This window comes from Pseudophryne corroboree (assembly GCF_028390025.1).
Source record: "Pseudophryne corroboree isolate aPseCor3 chromosome 3 unlocalized genomic scaffold, aPseCor3.hap2 SUPER_3_unloc_94, whole genome shotgun sequence".
NCBI lineage: Eukaryota > Metazoa > Chordata > Amphibia > Anura > Myobatrachidae > Pseudophryne > Pseudophryne corroboree.
In genome coordinates, this window is record NW_026967590.1 from 270,590 (window position 1) to 291,044 (window position 20,455).

The 20,455-nt window shown below is 48.2% G+C and overlaps 1 protein-coding gene across 1 annotated transcript in view; it reads left to right on the forward strand.

Moving 5' to 3' along the window:
* Positions 1-955: 955 nt before the first annotated feature.
* Positions 956-20,455, forward strand: part of LOC134984920 (oocyte zinc finger protein XlCOF22-like) — a gene marked incomplete at its 3' end in the record, with an annotated part of 43,006 nt that continues 23,506 nt past the window's right edge. Inside the window, exons 1-4 of the mRNA XM_063950385.1 lie at positions 956-1,154; positions 2,006-2,084; positions 2,203-2,300; positions 2,437-2,878. Of these exons, the coding sequence (XP_063806455.1) occupies positions 2,051-2,084; positions 2,203-2,300; positions 2,437-2,878 (574 nt within the window). The remainder of the gene's footprint in view (positions 1,155-2,005; positions 2,085-2,202; positions 2,301-2,436; positions 2,879-20,455) is intronic.

Consider the following 20,455-nt stretch of genomic DNA (forward strand, 5'->3'; position numbering starts at 1 on the left):
TAATACAAGGACACGACTGTGGAGGTGAGGAGGTCTGGGAGAGACACAGTGACATCACTTATATCTATAGTGATAATACAGGGACATGAATAATGAGGTGAGGGGGTCTGGGAGCTTCACAGTGACATCACTTATATCTATAGTGATAATACAGGGACATGACTGGGGAGGTGAGGGGGTCTGGGAGCTTCACAGTGATATCACTTATATCTATAGTGATAATACAGGGACATGACTGGGGAGGTGAGGGGGTCTGGGAGCTTCACAGTGATATCACTTATATCTATAGTGATAATACAGGGACATGACTGGGGAGGTGAGGAGATGTGGGAATGTCACAGTGACATCACATATTTATTATAATAATAATAATACAGGGACATGACTGGGAAGGTGAGTACATCTGGGAATGTCACAGTGACATCAATTACATCTATAGTAATACAGGGACATGACTGGGGAGGTGAGGGGATCTGAGAATGTCAGTGTGACATCAATTACATCTATAGTAATAATACAGGGACATGACTGGGGAGGTGAGGGGGATCTGGGAGCATCTCAGTGACATCACTTATATCTATAGTAATAATACAGGGACATGACTGGGAGGTGAGGGGATCTGAGAATGTCACAGTGACATCAATTACATCTATCGTAATAATACAGGGACATGACTGGGGGTGAGGGTGATCTGGGAGCATCACATTTACATCACTTTTAACTATAGTGATAATACAGGGATGTGACTGGGGAGGTGAGGGGATCTGGGAGCTTCACAGGGACGCCACTTATATCTATAGTAATAATACAGGGACATAACTGCGGAGGTGAGGGGATCTGGGAATGTCACTATGACATTACTTATATCTATAATAATAATACAGGGACATGACTGGGGAGGTGAGGAGATCTGGGAGTATTTACAGTGATATTGATGTCTCCCCCATTTAGCAGGATTACACCATAGTGAAGAAGACATTCGGTGAGCATGAGACCCCCAGCAACCATCCTCGTGTTGCAGGTGGACTAAGCAGGACCTAGAGCCCCATCACGGTGCCTCCACCTCACTTACTGACTCACTGATACATAAGAGACACAATGACCAGAAGATCCTGGAACGCACCAACAAGATCATTCAGCTGCTGACTGGAGAGGTGACTGCTGGGTATGGGGCATTATACAGTAACACAAGGGGTTGTGTCTGGGTGATGACTGGAGAGGTGACTGCTGGGAATGGGGCATTATACAGTAACACCAGGGGGACGTGTCTGGGTGATGACTGGAGAGGTGACTGCTGGGAATGGGACATTATACAGTAACACCAGGGGATGTGTCTGGGTGATGATTGGAGAGGTGACTGCTGGGAATGGAGCATTATACAGTAACACCAGGGGATGTGTCTGGGTGATGACTGGAGAGGTGACTGCTGGGAATGGGACATTATACAGTAATACCGGGGGACGTGTCTGGGTGATGACTGGAGAGGTGACTGCTGGGAATGGGGCATTATACAGTAACACCAGGGAATGTGTCTGGGTGATGACTGGAGAGATGACTGCTGGGAATGGGGCTTTATACAGTAACACCAGGGGACGTGTCTGGGTGATGACTGGAGAGGTGACTGCTGGGAATGAGACATTATACAGTAACACCAGGGAATGTGTCTGGGTGATGACCGGAGAGGTGACTGCTGGGAATGGGACATTATACAGTAACACCAGGGGATGTGTCTGGGTGATGACTGGAGAGGTGACTGCTGGGAATGGGGCATTATACAGTAACACCAGGGGATGTGTCTGGGTGATGACTGGAGAGGTGACTGCTGGGAATGGGGCATTATACAGTAACACCAGGGGATGTGTCTGGGTGATGACTGGAGAGGTGACTGCTGGGAATGGGGCATTATACAGTAACACAGGGGGATGTGTCTGGGTGATGACTGTATCACTGTGTGTGTCAGGTTCCTATAAGGTGTCAGGATGCCACTGTCTATGTCTCCATGCAGGAGGGGGAGTATATAGAGGAACACAGGGGTCTGTACAAGGACGTGATGATGGAGAATCACCAGCCCCTCACATCACTGGGTAAGAGGAGACTGTCATGTATTGTACAGGGGAGAGCAGGTATGGGGGCCCCTATATACTCACATCACCTGATAATCACATATATACACTGTACTCAGTCACTGTGTGTCTCCTACAGATGGGCCCAGTAACAGAGATACCCCAGAGAGATGTCCCCGTCCTCTGTATTCCCAGGATTGTACAGAGGAGAATCAAAGGACCCCACAGGAGGATCAGGTAGGTGGGATTTAGGGTCTCACCAATATACCAAAGTCACTGTCACTATATGATCTGTAGTGGAGCTGTGTGTGTCTTATACACTGATATTATACTGTTTCACCTCAGTTTAATCTGTTTGCAAATGTCATTATAGTACATGACTGATATGAAGGCAGAAGATATAGAGGGAGAAGAAGAGACGTATGTGACTGATATGAAGACAGAAGATATAGAGGGAGAAGAAGAGACGTATGTGACTGATATAAAGGCAGAAGATATAAAGGGAGAAGAAGAGACGTATGTGACTGATATGAAGGCAGAAGATACAGAGGGAGAAGAAGAGACGTATGTGACTGATATAAAGGCAGAAGATATAGAGGGAGAAGAAGAGACGTATGTGACTGATATGAAAGCAGAAGATACAGAGGGAGAAGAAGAGACGTATGTGACTGATACAAAGGCAGAAGATACAGAGGGAGAAGAAGAGACGTATGTGACTGATATAAAGGCAGAAGATATAGAGGGAGAAGAAGAGACGTATGTGAGGGGTGATCAGCAGTGTAAGGAGGAGGAGATCCCTACATATATCAGCACAGGTGAGTAATAAACACTTATTACAGAAAAGAGTCACATATTCTCCTTGCTCAGTCACTACAGCAATCTCTTATCCTACAGCCTCCTCTGTCAGTACAAACTAATGAGGAAAATGTATTTTCCCAGTGGTGGAGTCAGGAGGCATCAGCCCCTATTATACTACTGCTCTCCTCTCACATCATGTCACTGTGTGTTACCAGCTCAGAGATCTGACCAGTTTCCTCCCCACACTCTCTGGTGTATCTCGTACATCAGGAGCCATCAGCCCCTATTATACTCCTGCTCTCCCCTCACATCATGTCACTGTGTGTTACCAGCCCAGAGATCTGACCAGTCTCCTCCCCACACTCTCTGGTATATCTCATACATCAGGAGCCATCAGCCCCTATTATACTCCTGCTCTCCCCCTCACATCATGTCACTGTGTGTTACCAGCCCAGAGATCTGACCAGTCTCCTCCCCACACTCTCTGGTGTATCTCATACATCAGGAGCCATCAGCCCCTATTATACTCGTGTTTCCCCTCACATCATGTCACTGTGTGCTACCAGCCCAGATATCTGACCAGTCTCCTCCTCACACTCTCTGGTGTATCTCGTACATTAGGAGCCATCAGCCCCTATTATACTCCTGCTCTCCCCCTCACATCATGTCACTCTGTGTTACCAGCCCAGAGATCTGACCAGTCTCCTCCCCACATTCTTTAGTGTATCTCATACATCAGGAATCATCAGCCTCTATTATACTCCTGCTCTTCCCCTCACATCATGTCACTGTGTGTTACCAGCTCAGAGATCTGACCAGTTTCCTCCCCACACTCTCTGGTGTATCTCGTACATCAGGAGCCATCAGCCCCTATTATACACCTGCTCTCCCCTCACATCATGTCAATTGTGTTACCAGCCCAGAGATCTGACCAGTCTCCTCCCCACACTCTCTGGTGTATCTCATACATCAGGAGCCATCAGCCCCTATTATTCTCCTGCTCTCCCCTCACATCAGGTCACTGTGTGTCACCAGCAGCCATACTGTGTGCTAGCAGTACATCTGTTTATAGTATTACATGCCAGGTATTCAATGAGAGTGTCTCTATTAGCACATGCCGGTCTATATATAAACCACTCCTTTTTCTCTAACATCCATAAGGGATACTGGGGACTTTGTACAATGGGGTATAGATGGTGTCCAAAGGAGCCGGTGCACTTTAAAGTTCTTCCACTGGGTGTGCTGGCTTCTCCCCTCTATGCCCCTTCTACATCCAGTTTAGTAAAATGTGCCCTCAGGAGAGGATGCCACTCTGGAGCTCCAGAGGATTTTTCTTCAGTTTATTTTAAACGTTGTTGTTGTCGGTATACCTGCACTGAGGGAGTTAGTGGGAGACGGTTACTGGTCTCTTCAGACGTCAGAGCCGCTTCCCCGCTGCAGGACCACAGTCCTAAGAGGTTGTTGGTACCGCAGGGCATTGCGCATTAGCAAATGCAATCGCAGCACACCCCTAACAATGCCGGGAGGTGAGAAGAGTGGTGAGTACAAACCGGGGGACCCGCAAGGGGGCGATCGCAGGGGCGGCATACGGACGCTCTATGGAGGGATCCGCTATAGCCCCCCTGTGTACACTGGCAGCAGTGGTGGAAACAGGCATTTATGTTACGTTCTGCACCTGTTATGAGACATTTGCCAGTATAAATGAATGTATAGCTCCGGCGCCATTACAGGGGGTCGGAGCTTCCTTAGAACGGGACCAGCGGCGTTTTGGCGCCTTCCTCTGCTTACAGCTGCTGCAGCAAGTACACACAGCTCCTCCAGACACTCAGGATACACAGGAAACTGGTACAGGGGTGTAAATAAGGAGAAGAACCGCTATTATACACACTATAGTGTCCTAAAAAGGACAAGACTCCGGTGTTATACCGTGATACAGACATCCTGCAGTCTCACTGAGTCTGCTGGGACTGGGTGTGCTGTTCCTCTCTCTATGTCTCCTTCTCACATACAGTCTGGGCAGGCTTGCTATTCAATATACTTGTCTGTGTGTGGGTGTGAATGTTTGTCTACTGTAAACATGGTAAAACACCAGTTATGCAGTGTATGTCACACCAGATTCTCTCCCTCTACGGATGGTTCCCTCTCATTTGAACAATGCAGCCAGTCCTCCCAAGTTAGTGAGGAGACTGGGGGGAGGGTCAGGAGCCATCCTGGCTCAGTGCCATAAAAACAATGATGACAAACATGTCATCCCAGCTCACTGCTAATAAGCAAAAGACACAACAACTGCAGCAGGCTGTAGCAGACCTAGCTGCAAGGGCAGATAATAAACAGCCCCCCCTCCCTAGTTCAGGGCCACATAAGCGTGGGCTGCCTGATTTACTCTCAGAATCTGAGGACGAGGTACAGGAGGAGGGGGAGGAATGGGATCCTATTACAGAGGACTCACCTTCTGCCATACAGCAGTCGTTTTTCTTAGCACAGAAAAAGAAATTAGTGTCACTTTCCCTGATTCTAAGGAACTAGATGACATGTTTAAGTTAACCTGGAAAAATCCTGATAAAAAATACCAGGTGACAAATCGGTTTCTGCACACTTTCCCATTTACTCCAGAAGGCAGGAAACACTGGGAGAGCCCCCGGCAGTAGACGTATCAGTCTCTCGCCTATCAAAGAAAGTGCTATTACCAGTCCCTGGCTCCTCTGCATTAAAGGAAAATAGAGACTACACTAAAGTCTATTTCTCTTACGTCCTAGAGGATGCTGGGGACTCCGTAAGGACCATGGGGTATAGACGGGTCCACTGGGAGCCAAGGGCACTTTAAGAATTTTATAGTGTGGGCTGGCTTTTCCCTCTATGCCCCACCTACCAGACTCAGTTTAGAAAATGTGCTCGGAGGGGAGCTCCTGAGGAGTTTTTCTGTTTGTTATCTTACAGGCAGGCTGGGTGGCACCAGCATGTCTGCTTCGTGGGACTTAGGGGGGAGAACGGCCCAACTTCCTGAAGAGTTAATGGTCCCGTTACTCTGCTGACAGGACACTGAGTCCTTGAGAGTCCTATCCGCAATCCCCACCACGACGAGCGTACAGACACGCAGCACGCCGCCACCCCTAACGAGCCAGAAGTAAGAAGAGTGGTGAGTATATCACTGGAGTCCCAGCTAGTGGGTCGCCAGCGCAGATGGCGGCACATGGGTAGGAGCGCAGCGCTGCAAGGCTGCGGCTCCAGGCTTTCAGTACACACTGAGGTGTGATCGCGCTGCGGGGCGAGCTGATAGTCACAATACCCAGGACACTGGCAGATACAGCCTTACAGGGGTCTTACCCATCGTGTAAGCATAAAAAGTACCTCAGGCCAGTATAAAATGCGGGAAGACCGTGCGCTATTAAGGGGGCGGGGTCTTCACTATGAGCGGATCCAGCAGCTCACCAGCGCCATTTTCTCTCTGCAGCTCACACAGAAAACGCTGCCCCTCCATATCAACTCCAGACTACCTCAGCGGTACCAGGGGGTTATAGAGGGGAGGGGGGGGCAGCAGTTATGTCCTTACTAATACCCTATTAAGGGTATTTAGTCCGCACCTGGTTAAGTTATTTGTTAGCTAATGGGGCGCTGTGTAGAATTGTGCTTACTGCATATTCTCCTGTGTGTGTGTGTGTGTGTGTGTGTGTGCGTGTGTACGTGTGTACGTGTGTGCGTGTGTGTGTGTGTGTGTGTGTGTGTGTGTGTGTGTGTACCTCACATTACAATATCCAAGGAGTGTGTTTCCTGCACAGCAGAATGTTTTTCCTCCGCAGGGGGATCACTACAGTGTACTCAGGATAGTACACATTCTCAGGCTACTGGGTCTGAACCGCCTTGGCTGGACTCCATAAGGGGGATGAATACTAATATTTCTAATAAACTCTCCCATACTGAGAAGGAGACGCAGTATTTGAGAAAGTCTGTGGATGACCTGATGAATAAAGAGTCAGCCCCCACACCTGCACCTCAAACCTCTCCCATTTATCCACAGAAGCGTACACTGGCCCAGATATTGCAGGCTGACACTGATGACGATGCCTCAGATACAGGGGACGGTGAGGTGGATCTGGAGGGGGGGGGGGGTGCAGCTCTTGCTCAAGGGGTGCAGGCTCTGACAGAGGCCATTAGGGATGTATTTCAGCTTTCAGAAAAAGTAACAGTAGAAGAGGAAGAATCTTATTTTTTTTTTTTATATATTCTTTATTTTGGTTTTACAGAGAAAGTTAGGACGTTATCAAGAGTACAACAAGTCGTACAGTATAGAAATACATGGGTTAAAGTAATTGTAAAATATAAAACATCCAACATCTACACATAAAACAAGACAGAGGTTAGAGGGGGGAATGGGAATAGAAACAGGGGAGGGGAATGAGCGAGCTAATCAATCTTACTTAAATATTAGCGCGGGTTCCACATAGCGAGGCGTGTTACACAGATAAGCGGTATCATGTTGAATCTAGTGGGATCTGGTCTTTGTAGGTAGAGGTAAATTTAAACTCTATCCAAGAGAACCACGTGGTAACATAATCGGCATGCGAGTCAAGGACCGAGTGAAAAATATCCTCCATTGATCTATAGAATTCTATACGCTGAAACCATTCCCATATTTGAGGGGGGGCCCGGGACTTCCAATGGACTGGCACTACAGCTCTCGCTGCGTTATTGAGGTGTTTGAGAAGGGAGTGTTTATACTTTGCCAGTGGGATTGTAGTGTGGGAGAGCAGCCAGAAGTCAATTCCAGTAGGCGCCTGAAACCCCAGGATCTTGGAGGATATTTGAATTATTTGGTTCCAAAAGGTAGTAATCAGGGGACAGTCCCACCATATATGAAGAAGGGAGCCGCATTCTTTTCCACATCTCCAGCACAAGGGGGATACTGAGGGATAAAACTTATGGAGAAGGGAAGGGCAGCGATACCATCTTGTGAGCAGTTTATATTGTGTTTCAATAACTTCTAGGCTAGTAGAGCAACAGGACATAGCTTCACAGTGTTTCTGCCAGTTGATGTGTATCCCTCTAGGTATGAGATCTGCATCCCATTTCTCACAGAAAGCGGGGTTACCGGGGTAACGACCATGTAGTAATATCTTATAGATACCTGATATAACATGTGAGGGATCAGAGGATTGGGAGCACATTGCTTCAAAAGGGGTCAGACTACCAGTCAGTGCAGCAGCTGTCCTGTGAGACAAATAAAATGGCGAGTTTGGAGATAGAACCAGAAGTCAGTCGCAGGAATATCAGTTCCCTCTCTAATGTCATTGAAAGCTTTGATCTTCCCTCCAGAGAGCAAATGTGTTATTCTAGTCAAGCCAGCCCTGCTCCACCTAGCGGGCACACCACCACCCATGCCCGATCCAAACAGTGGGTTGTCAAGGAGCGGGAGAAGCAGAGAAGTTGATGAGGAAAGACCCATTTTAAATCTTAGCGTTCTCCATAGAGCCAAGGTGGGCCCAACCGTCAGATGTGAGGAGCAGCCAATGGTTCCAAGCCAGGGTATTGCCTGCAAATGTAAACCTGAAGACCGTTTCTCCAAGTCAACCCACCGCTTAGAGCCGGCATCAGGCCGTGACCAATCCAGGACCCTATTCAAAATTGTAGCTTGATAGTATGCCGTAACCATGGGCAGCTGCTGGCCCCCTTGAGCTTTCCTTAAGAATAGGTAGCAGTGTTTAAACCTGGGTTTTCTGCCGCTCCAAACAAAGTGGCTGATTGCTTTGTGTGCATTTGCCAGAAACTGATGGGGGAGCTTTAAGGGGATAGTTTGGAAAAGGTAAAGTAGCCGTGGCAGGATATTTATTTTTACAATGTTCATACGGCCTAGCCAGGAGAACTTCTGTTGGAGCCACTGCGACATTTCCTTACGCAGTTTTTGCAATAAAGGGATATGGTTCAGAGTGACAGTGGTCGAGAGGGAGGAGGGGATCAGATTGCCTAAGTATTTAATATGGGAGGGGTGCCAGGCAAATGGGAATGCAGTCTTTAGAGACGAAACTAGTTCCGTGGTGAGAGAGATACTAAGAGCCGTTGATTTAGCATAGTTAATTTTGAAATTGGATAATGCTCCAAAGCGTGCAAATTCTTTCATAAGCCCAGACAGGGAAACAGCAGGATTTGTAACGATCGCTAATAGGTCGTCCGCGAATAATGCAAGTTTATGTTCGTTTCCGCCCACCCTCAGGCCAGTGATATCCGGGTTCTGTCTAATGGCTCTAGCCAGAGCTTCCATACAGATAACATATATCAATGGCGACAGCGGGCATCCCTGTCTAGTCCCATTAGAGATGGCTATTGGGTCAGATAGTATTCCGTTTACCCGCACTTGTGCTGAGGGTGTTCGATATAGTGCCAATATTTTTTGCAGGAACACCTCTCCTAAGCCCAGCCGACGCAGCGCGACCTCCATAAAGACCCAGTCAATGCGGTCAAAGGCTTTCTCAGCATCTATGGAGAGAAGCATCATGGGGACCTTAGCGGTGTTCGCATGGGCAATCAAGTCAATCACTCGTATGGTATTGTCCCTCGCTTCTCTGCCACGTACGAAACCAACCTGATCCGGGTGTATTACTGTTGGAAGCAACTGACACAGGCGATTTGCCAAGAGTTTAGCATACAATTTAAGGTCAACGTTAAGGAGGGAGATTGGCCTATAATTAGATGGCAATGAATGGTCCTTTCCGTCTTTAGGGATGACCGTGACATGGGCCTCCAGGGACTGATTTGAGAAGGGGATCTGTGGAGAGACAGTGTTACATGCCTGTAGCAGGAGGGGGAGAAGTTTATCCTGAAATGTTTTGTAATAGGATATGGGAAAGCCGTCAGGACCTGGGCTCTTTCCAGACGGGGAGGACTTCAGAGCGGACAGCAGTTCGTCGGATGTAAAAGGGGCGTCAAGGGCCTCGATTATAGCAGGGGAGAGGGACGGGAATCTAATCTCCTCTAGATACTCCTCTATTGTCTTCCCATGTAATGACTGCTCACATTGGGAACGCTGAGAGGTCAGATTATAGAGTTTCGTATAGCACGTATGAAAAATCTCAGCCATCTTGCCGTCAGAAGCATGGGGGACACCAGAGGAGTCCTTAATCTCTCTGATATAAGTCAGGGATCTTTGGGCGCGGAGGGCACGGGCAAGAAGTTTCCCGGGTTTATTACCCCATCTGTGGAACTTGTGTCGACAGCACCTGAATGCCCTACGAGTGCCTTCGTCTAACAAGCCATTAAGTGAAGATCGAGCGGCTTGCAATTCAGCTAACACGTCTGAAGTTAGTGTGGACTTATGAATGAGTTCCAACCGTTTAATTTTAGCAAGTAGAGCTTCCCGACATTCGTTTTTTTGTTTTTTAAGGAGGGAGCCCAGTTGGATACATTTGCCCCTAATCACACATTTATGGGCTTCCCACAGCGTCACTGGGGAGACTTCATTAGTCGTGTTAAGAGCTATATAGTCCTCAATGGCACTGTCCAGTTGGGCTCGGCAGTCTGGGTCTCTGAGAAAATGCTCGTTAAAGCGCCAACGCCACTGACGCGGGGGAGGGCAGCGCAGGGACAGGGTAACAGTAGTTGGAGCATGGTCAGATCCGACTATTTGACCTATTGTGGCATCTACTAGTAAATCGAGGGAGTTATGGTATACAAATATATAGTCAATACGGGTATAAGAATTATGTGGGTGGGAATAAAACGTGTAGTCCCTATCTTTGGGATGGAGCAGGCGCCAGGTGTCCATTAACTGAAAATCATGCAAAATTGACTTGAAGCATCTAACATCAGTCATAGAGGATCTAAGCGCTCCAGTTGAAGTGTCCAGGAGAGGCTCCAATGTCCAGTTAAGGTCGCCTCCTATCACTAATACCCCTGCTAGAGATTGTTCTATCAACTCCAAAGCCTCCCTCATAAAGCGAATCTGACCCTGATTAGGAAGATAAAGGTTAACAAATGTAAAAATTTGTTCAGCAATGGTAGCCTTCACCATCAGGCCCCTCCCATCTCCGATAGGGATTTCTAACACATCATGTAATCTAATATGTTTGGCAAACAGGATTGTAACTCCCTTAGCCTTAGCCCCAGAGAAATCATTATAATACCCCTGTGGGAAATGACGGGAGTGCAGCTTCGGAGAGGCACCCTTTTTAAAGTGAGTCTCCTGAAGGAACACCACGTCCGCTTTGTCGGTGTGCAGAGAGTGTAGGAGCCGGGATCTCTTCTCAGGGATGTTGAGGCCTTTCACATTAAACGATACCAGCTTTAAGGTAGCCATAGCGATCTAATGATCGTGGGTATCAGCATTGCTAGTTCGCTGTGGTACCCATGTCGCCGTACAAAAAGAGCAGCCGCCCAGATCACCTTATCTGAATAAGGGGAGAGGGGTAGGAAAACACAAGAGGGAGGGAGGGGGGTGACAGAGACTTAAAGAGATAAAAACAACTGCTGTCAATGTGACAGCAATACTCTGCGTCATTAGTCATGGGAAACCAGAATCGGCCCATGATCTACGAATGTATAGCAGAGCAAGGGGGGGGTCTGGGGGGAACCGGGATACACCACCACAGGTAACATTGAGGTATAAACAGTACTGTTCAAAGCTAATCAGTGGATATAACCGTTCTAGTAAGGGAAAAACTAAGTCAGTAAACTACAAGAACTCAGTAGGGCAATAGGTACATGGAGGCAAGACAACGTAACAGAAATCGGTAGTCCAGTATAAAAGTGGCAACCTAGAAACCGGGAAACAAACACAGAAACCAAGGTATATAATGTGGCAGGGGGTATCAGTACGTAGGCATCTATGAGTGGCAATCGAGTACTGGAGTAGTCATCGGAGTAGACTATTCAACCTGTATTGAAAAAACAGCGTAAAAGAGAAAACAATATATCACTACTCAATAAACATGTCTAATAGTCACGGGTCTTTGTGGATCTTAGCCGGGACTCCTGTCCGGTCCTGTCATCCCGTGCCATCTGTGGTACTCGCAGCATCAGGCAAAGGTGGGAGTTCTCCGGACGTGTAATTTCGCCGACGCCTCCGAGGATTACGGACTCTTTGCCATCGCTCCCTTTGGGGTGGAGGAGCCAGTGAAAGTTCAAACGGGTCCAGCCAGTTAGGGAGGCTCGGGGCCGGGATATCTAGAGCTGAGCAGAAGTCCTTGACGCCATCATATTCCTGCAGAACATAAAGGGATCCTTTATAGGTCACTTGGATAGATATTGGAAAACCCCAGCGGAATTTGATGTTACGGCTTTTGAGTTCATCTGTGATGGGGCGAAGTATACGCCTCTGCTGTAAGGTAGACCACGAAATGTCCGGGAAGATTTGTATCCTCTGGCCCTGAAAAGTAATGTCCGGTGCCCGTCTGGCTGCTCTGAGAATCTCGTCCTTCTCTTGATAGTAGTAGAGTCTGCAGATAACGTCTCGGGGTCGTTCCGTCGGCGCTCCTCTAGGGCGTAAAGCCCGATGTGCTCTGTCGAACACCATCTGGTATTCAGAGTCCATCTCCAAAAGTTCATTAAATATTTTGGTTAGGGCAGATTCAAGGTTTTGGGGCGCGACGTCCTCAGATAAACCTCGTATTCTTAGGTTATTCCGGCGACCTCTGTTATCTACGTCATCGAGTCGTCGACCCATGGCTACTAGAGAACACGACTGCCGAGAGATGAGATCGTGGAGGTCTGAAATTTTTGTATCCGTCTTCTCAGCGCAGTCTTCTAGTGTTACTACTCTATCTGCAACTTGCGTGATGTCCGATTGCAAGGAAGAGAGACGGGTCTGGATAGAATCCTGAAGTCGTTGTTCCATGGATTGAAGATCTTGCTGTAGGTCCTGTCGGGTGGGCAGGGACCGCAATGTGGAGAGAATCGTAGATAAGTCTGAGGATTCCACCACAGGAGAAGATGGCGGAGGGAGAGCAGTTTGCTTCCCAACCGTCCTGTCCGCCATGGCTCTAGAGGGCAGGGAGGACGATGACGGGGTGGTTGAAGTTGGAACAGTTATCGGCGGTCGGAATAGCGTCTGAAAGGCCTTGGTTCGGGATGAGTTGGCTGTGGGAGATGATCTTTTCTTGGTTGACCGTCTGCCCGGCATGAGGCACGATACTAGGCGTGATCGGGTGGGGTTATCGTCGAACTGGGTATCCACGTATAGGTATAGGTGTCATATCACGCGTTCCCCCCAGCGTGGCCTGATCAGGTCATTGTAGCTTAAAGTCCAGGTACCATAGTGCGAAGGGTTGTGTATTGTAGTTGGGGAGTGTCAACATATCGTTCATCCATCTTAATGCGTTTCCAGCCTCTCTTCCAGAAATGTGACGTAGTATAAGAAAATCTGAGGAAAGGGGGCGTAATTCCATGGTTCGCCACAAGAGGGAGATCCAGTCCCAGCAATAATATGGAGAGGTGAAGCTGTCTGCTTATCTCACAGCACGTGAGAGTGCTAGGCAATTTTAGTGTGTAGATACAAGGGGGGCTAGGAGATTGGGGTGCTGTACCCACAAATAACCAGTCTCCAGACTATTTTGGTGTGCAGCAGGGTGGTTCAGATGCACCTCAGGGCGTGTAGGGAGCTGAGTGGGCATGCAGCCCATAACAAATATGGCGGCGCCGGCTTCACTTAAGGGGCCTCTGGAATTAACTTATCTTTATTTCCCCTGGATTGATTCACAACATTGGTGGCAGTGTAGGAGCACCCCTCAGATAGCGAGATAGTCAGGAGGCCGAGCGGGCGGCGGGGTCCGGCGCACCGTCATTCGCGATCACGCCAGCTCCTGCGCTCCGCCGTCACCCGGCGCTGATCACTAGGGCCTCACTTCGAGCCGCTCAGTGTAGCAGGAGCACTCCAGTCGGGCCTGCAGTAGAGGCGCGATAAGGATGGGGGAGCCGCCGTTTCACTCCGGTGAGTCTGGCAAAGGAGCACTTCCGGTCCGGGTCAGATAGAAAATCGAGGGCCCGGCTTCAGGTGTGCAGGTAGGCCTCAACCCGCACGGGCGCAGGAGGCACACGCCGGCTCTGCAGACCCCTGCGTCCGGGGGAGAGGAGGGACAGGGGGTATTAAAGGTGAGGGAAGGGGCCCCGGGCTTTCTTATTAGCAACAATATTTGAGCAATTGAGAGCAATTCAGGCAGGAGCTCTGATGGCACACATCTGCCTGAGCCAAGCACCAAGCCACGCCCCCCGGAAGAATCTTATTTTAATGTAAAAAAGATCCTCAGTTACTTTCCCTGCGTCAGAAGAGTTACGTTCTCTTTTTGCAGAAACTTGGGTAAATCCAGAGAAAAAGTTTCAAACCCCTAAAAGATTGCTCACCTCATTTCCTTTCCCTCAAGATGATAGGAAGAAATGGGAAAATCCACAGATAGTGGACGCCTCTGTATCTAGATTGTCACGTAAAATTATTTACCTGTCCCAGGCGCAGCCTCCTTAAAGGATACGACTGACCGCAGAATTGAGACCACACTCAAATCTCTGTACACAGCTGCTGGGGTGGCCCAAAGACCCACTATTGCTTGTGCGTGGATACCTAGGGCCATTGCAAAATGGTCAGGTAACCTAATTGATGATTTAGATTCTCTGCATAGGAGTGAAATTGAATTACTCTTGCATTACATTCAGGACTCTGCAAACTTTATGGTGAAGGCCATGGAGGAAATTGGCCTGCTCAACGCACATGTGTCAGTGTCAGCACGCAGAGGCTTATGGCTACGCTAGTGGACTGCGGTTACGGATTCCAGGAGAAGCATGGAGAGCCTGCCCTTCACAGGTGAGACCTTGTTCGGAGATTAACTGGATACCTGGATATTCAAGGTGACTGCCGTTAAGTCGACATATCTTCCTTCTGCAGCAACCCTGGCTAGAAAATCATATTCTGCCCCTACGTTGCAGTCCTTTCGGGCAGCAAAATTTAAAAACAGATCCAAAGGTTCCTCCACTGCCTTTAGAGGTGGTCGAGGAAAATCCAGAAACCTGCAACTACAGGTTCTCAAGAACAGAGCTCAGGTTCTGCTTCCTGAAAGTCTTCAGCATGACGGTGGACCACACTGCCTGAAGAACAGGCAGGTGGGAGCACGTTTAAAGGATTTCAGTCACGTTTTAAGGTTTTCAGTCATATCTGGGCAACAGCATGCTTAAATCCCTGGGTCAAAGATCTTATTGCCCATGGATACATACTGGAGTTTCAAGAACTCCCACCTCACAGATTATTCAAATCACGCTTACCAGCTTCTCAGGAAGCAAGTACAATCCTGCAACAGGCAATTCAAAAGTTGGTTCATACACAGGTCATTGTCCCAGTTCCACCTCAGCTACAGAACAAGGGTTATTTTTCCAACCTGTTCGTAGTACCGAAGCCGGATTGTTTGGAAGGCCCATCTTGAACCTAAAATCCTGAACCCATACTTATGGATATTCAAATTCAAGATGGAGTCTCTAAAAGCGGTGATCTCAGGTCTGGAGGAAGGGAAATTCCTGGTGTCTCTAAATATCAAGGATGCGTACCTTCATATTCCAATCTGGCCACCTCATCAGGCTTATCTAAGGTTTGCAATACAGGACTGTCACTACCAGTTCCAGGCCCTGCCATCTGGCCTCTCCACAGCACTGAGGGTGTTCACCAAGTCATGGTAGAGATGATGATGCTTCTCCTCTGCAAACAGGAAGTGAACATAATTTCATACCTGGACGATCTACTGATAAAGGCATCCCCCAGGAAGAGGTTATTACAAAGCATTGCCCTCTCAACTCAACTACTCCGGGATCACGTGTGGATTCTAAACCATCCAAATTCACACTTGGAACCGACAAATAGGCTTCCCTTCTTGGGAATGATACTCGATACAGAAGTACAGATGGTGTTCCTTCCACTGGAAAAGGCATTGGTGATCCAGTCAATGGTCCGGGATGTCCTGATGCCAACTTGGATATCGGTACATCAGTGCATTTGCCTACTGTGGAAGATGGTAGCCTCCTACAAGGCACTGCAGTACGGAAGGTTTCACACAAGGCCCTTCCAGCTGGATCTCTTGGACAAGTGGTCCGGATCGCATCTTCACATGCACCAGAAGATACGCCTGTTGCCGAAAGCCAGAATTTCACTCCGGTGGCTACAGACTTCTCATCTGATTGAAGGCCGCAGGTTCGGGATTCAAAATTGGATTCTACTAACCACATATGCAAGCCTCAGAGGTTGGGGAGCAGTCACCTAGAGGGAAAACTTCCAGGGAAAATGGTCAAATCAAAAAGCCATTCTACCAATAAACATTCTGGAACTTAGGGCCATATACAACGCCCTTCAATAAGCGGCACATCTTCTTCAAGATCAAGCCATTCAGGTACAGTCAGACAAATAAACCGGCAGGGTGGAACAAAGAGCAGAGCTGCAATGTTAGAGGTAACAAGAATTCTCCTCTGGGCAGAAAAACACGCTGTGGCGTTGTCGGCAATCTTCATTCTGGGAGTAGACAACTTGGAAGCAGACTTCCTCAGCAGAAGTGACCTCCACCAAGGAGAGTGGGTCCTCCACCCTGAGGTGTTCGGTGACGTGACAAGTCGGTGGGGAGTTCCTCAGATCGACATGATGGCCTCTCGTCTCAGCAAGAAGCTCAGGTGGTATTGTTCCAGGTCGAGAGACCCACAAGCAGTGTCGGTGGACGCGCTGGTGACTCCGTGGGTTTACCAGACAGTGGCTACAGACTTCTCACCTGATTGAAGGCCTCTCCACAGCACTGAGGGTGTTCACCAAGTCATGGTAGAGATGATGATGCTTCTCCTCCGCAAACAGGAAGTGAACATAATTTCATACCTGGACGATCTACTGATAAAGGCATCCCCCTGGAAGAGGTTGTTACAAAGCATTGCCCTCTCAACTCAACTACTCCTGGATCACGTGTGAATTCTGAACCTTCCAAATTCACACTTGGAACCGACAAATAGGCTTCCCTTCACTTCTGCTCTTCCCAAAAATTCTCAAAATAATCAAAAAGACAAGGATTCAGGCAATCCTCATTGATCCAGACTGGCCAAGAAGGGCTTGGTATGCGGATCTACCGGAGTTGCTCCTAGAGGATCCGTGGCCTCTTTGCGAGGACCTTCTGCAACAGGGGCCGTTTATCTATCAAGACTTACCACAGCTACGTTTGACGGCATGGAAGTTGAGTATCAGATTCTATCCCGGAAAAAGGATCCCGTACAAGGTAATTCCAACCCTGATCCAACCCAGGAAGGGATTAATGTCTAAGCATTACCATCATAATTGGAAAAAATGTGTCTTGGATTGAATCCAAGCAGTTTCCTGCGGTGGAGTTTCAACTGAGATGTTTACTTCTCTTTTTGGAAGCAGGTGTGGATGTGGGCCTTTAGATGGGCTCTATAAAAGTCAAGATTTCAGCCTTGTCCATTTTATTCCAGAAACAATTGGCTGCCCTCTCTGACGTTCAGACGTTCTTAAAAGGGGTTCTGCACATCCAACCGCTCTTTGTGCCTCCTACAGCACCTTGGGATCTCAATGTGGTGTTGCAGTTCCTGCAATCAGATTGTTTTGAGCCTTTACAGGCGGTGTTGGCCTTAGTGTCAACAAGACGTGTGTCAGGGTTGGGGGCGTTGTCTCATAATGTGAGGATACAGAGTTCTTCTAATCACTCAGACACAGAGCAGATGAAACCAAAGTGATGGTTTATTTCTCACAGCACACAGGAATAGATAATTCACAGGAAACAGACGTAAATATAGCCCAGAAACAATATACAGGTAGCAGTCCAGATAGTAAGTCCCAGTAGAGGATTTAGGTCCACAGTACTTCCACACAGAAGTTCCAGATAAACAGGTCCACCCAGCAGAACTATCACTGAGCCCCTTAGAATGTAAGCTCTCATGAGTAGGGCCCTCTTCCCTCATGTGCTCACCTTTTTCTTACTTTAATAATTCTCAACTGCCCAAATCACGCAGTTTTTTGGCCACCTGGAACTTATCTCTGTCATTTACTGGTGTAGTTACGCTTGGTTACCCTGTACTTGTCCTAAATTGTTTTCAACTGTAAGTCACTGTTTTCCTGTTTTGATTATGTGCATGTGTACTCTGTAATTGGGTGCTGCGGAACCCTTGTGGCGCCATATAAATAAAGGATAATAATAATAAGAGCCCCTACTTAATATTTCATGAGGATAGAGCTAAACTCAGAACGCGTCAGCAATTTCTTCCTAAGGTTGTATCGGCTTTTCATATCAACCAACCTATTGTCAGTGGCTACTGACACCTCGGCTACTTCAAGGGCCTTGGATGTTGTAAGGGCCTTGTAGGTGTATGTAAAGCGGACAGCTCATCACAGGAAATCGGATGCGCTGTTTGTGCTTTATGATCCCAATAAGATTGGGTGTCTAAGCAGACAATTGCTCGCTGGATCAGGCTTACTATCCAGCATACTTATTCCATGGCAGGATTGCCGGTTCCAAGATCTGTACAGGCCCACTCTACTCGTTCAGTGGGTTCTTCCTGGGCAGCTTCCTGGGGTGTCTTGGCTTTACAACTTTGCCGAGCGGCTACCTGGTCAGGTTCGAACAGGTTTGCCAAGTTCTACAAGTTCGATACTTTGGCCTCTGAGGACCTTCAGTTTGGTCACTGTGTTCTACAGGAACCTCAGCACTCTCCCACCTGGTTTGGGAGCTTTGGTACATCTCCATGGTACTAAATGGACCCCAGTATCCTCTAGGATGTAAGAGAAAATAGGATTTTAATTACCTACCGGTAAATCCTTTTCTCGTAGTCCGTAGAGGATACTAGGCGCCCGCCCAGTGCTTTGTGTTTTCCTGCATATTTACTTGGTTAAGTATTGTTGGTTCAGCTGTTGCTGTTCCTGTTCAAGTTTGCTTAGCATGGCTTTCCTCTTGTTATGTGTGTGCTGGTTCGAATCCCACCACTGTCCTTGTATATCCTTCTCTCGAAGTATGTCCGTCTCCTCAGGCACAGTTTCTAGACTGAGTCTCATTAGAGGGGCATAGAGGGAGGAGCCAGCCCACATTATTCAATTCTTAAAGTGCCCTTGGCTCCTAATGGACCCGTCTTTACCCCATGGTATGAAATGGACCCCAGCATTATCTACAGACTACGAGGAAAGGATTTACCGGTAGGTAATTAAAATCCTATAGCTGGTGTATCACAAAGACCTGTGATAGCGGGTTGCTGGATGACACATGCCATTCACACATGGGAGGGTCAAATTCAAGAGGTCCTTGCAGGAGATATTTCCCTGGTAACTACAGTGACTCTCATAAAGCACAATCAGGACAGTGCACGCGTCTTGTTTGACTCTCTCAAGGAGATAGGTGCTATTAGCGCTAGGACTACTGCCATGGCAGTGTCGACGCGCAGAGCTTTGTGGCTGCATCAGTGGATAGCGGACGCAGATTCCAAGCGCAGAGTGGAGTCTCTTCCTTTTTCAGGGGAGTGGCCAATCGGGGTTGAGTTGGATACGTGAATTTCAAAGGTTACTGCAGGGAAATCCATGTTTCTCCCCTCTGGGGCTCTGCTGGCTAGGCGTTCCTACCCAGGGCCATCTACCCCGTCCTTTCGGACTGCCAGGTTCAGATCAAGAGCCAGATGCACCTGAAACGTGACGAGAGGCTCTGGAGGCAAGACAAAAAAAACAGCTGCCGTAGGTTCTTGGGAACAAAGCACCAGTTCAGTTTCCACTAGGGCCTCAGCATGATGGTGCCCCCCCACCCTGATTGGATCTTGAGGTGGGAGCTCGACTGCGTCACTTCAGCTGCATCTGGGAAAGCTCCTGCCAGGATACCTGGGTACAGGATCTAATTTCTCAGGGCTACAAGCTGGAGTTCAGCAGCGCTCCTCCCCAACAATTTTTCAAGTCAAGCTTACCAGCTTTGGAGGATACACGAGTTACGCTGCAACAGGTCATCCTAAAGTAGGTCCATTCCCAGGTCATTGTTCCAGTGCCAATACAACAACAGGGAAAGGGTTACTACTCCAACCTGTGTATGATACCAAAACCGGACGGTTCGGTAAGGCTAATTCTGAATCTAAAATCCTTGAACCCATACCTAAAGGTTTTCAAGTTCAAGATGGAATCCTTGTGAGCAGTGATTGCAGGTCTGGGAGAACGGGAGTTCATGGATATAGAGGACGCTTATCTCCATATCCCGATTTGGCCGCCTCACCAGGCTTACCTGCAGTTTGCCCTGCTGAACGATCACTACCAGTTCCAGGCGCTACCCTTCAACCTGTCCACAGCTCCGAGGGTCTTCACAAAGGTGATGGCGGAGATGATGTTCCAGCTCCGAGTCTAGGGGATCAGTATTGTCCCTTACCTAGACGAGCTCTTGATGAAGGCTAGATCCAGGGAGCTTCTTTTTCTCAATATAGACTGCACTATTCAGCTTCTGTCACATCATGGATGGATCCTCAATTTACAGAAGTCTCACCTGGAGCCTACTCAGTGGCTCCTGTTCCTGGGAATGTTTCTGGATACAGTGGCTCAAAAAGTGTTCCTCCGAGAGGACAAGGCAAAGACACTCCAGGATGTGGTCCGAGCAGTTCTACGGTCAAATCGGATCTCCATCCATCTTTGCATA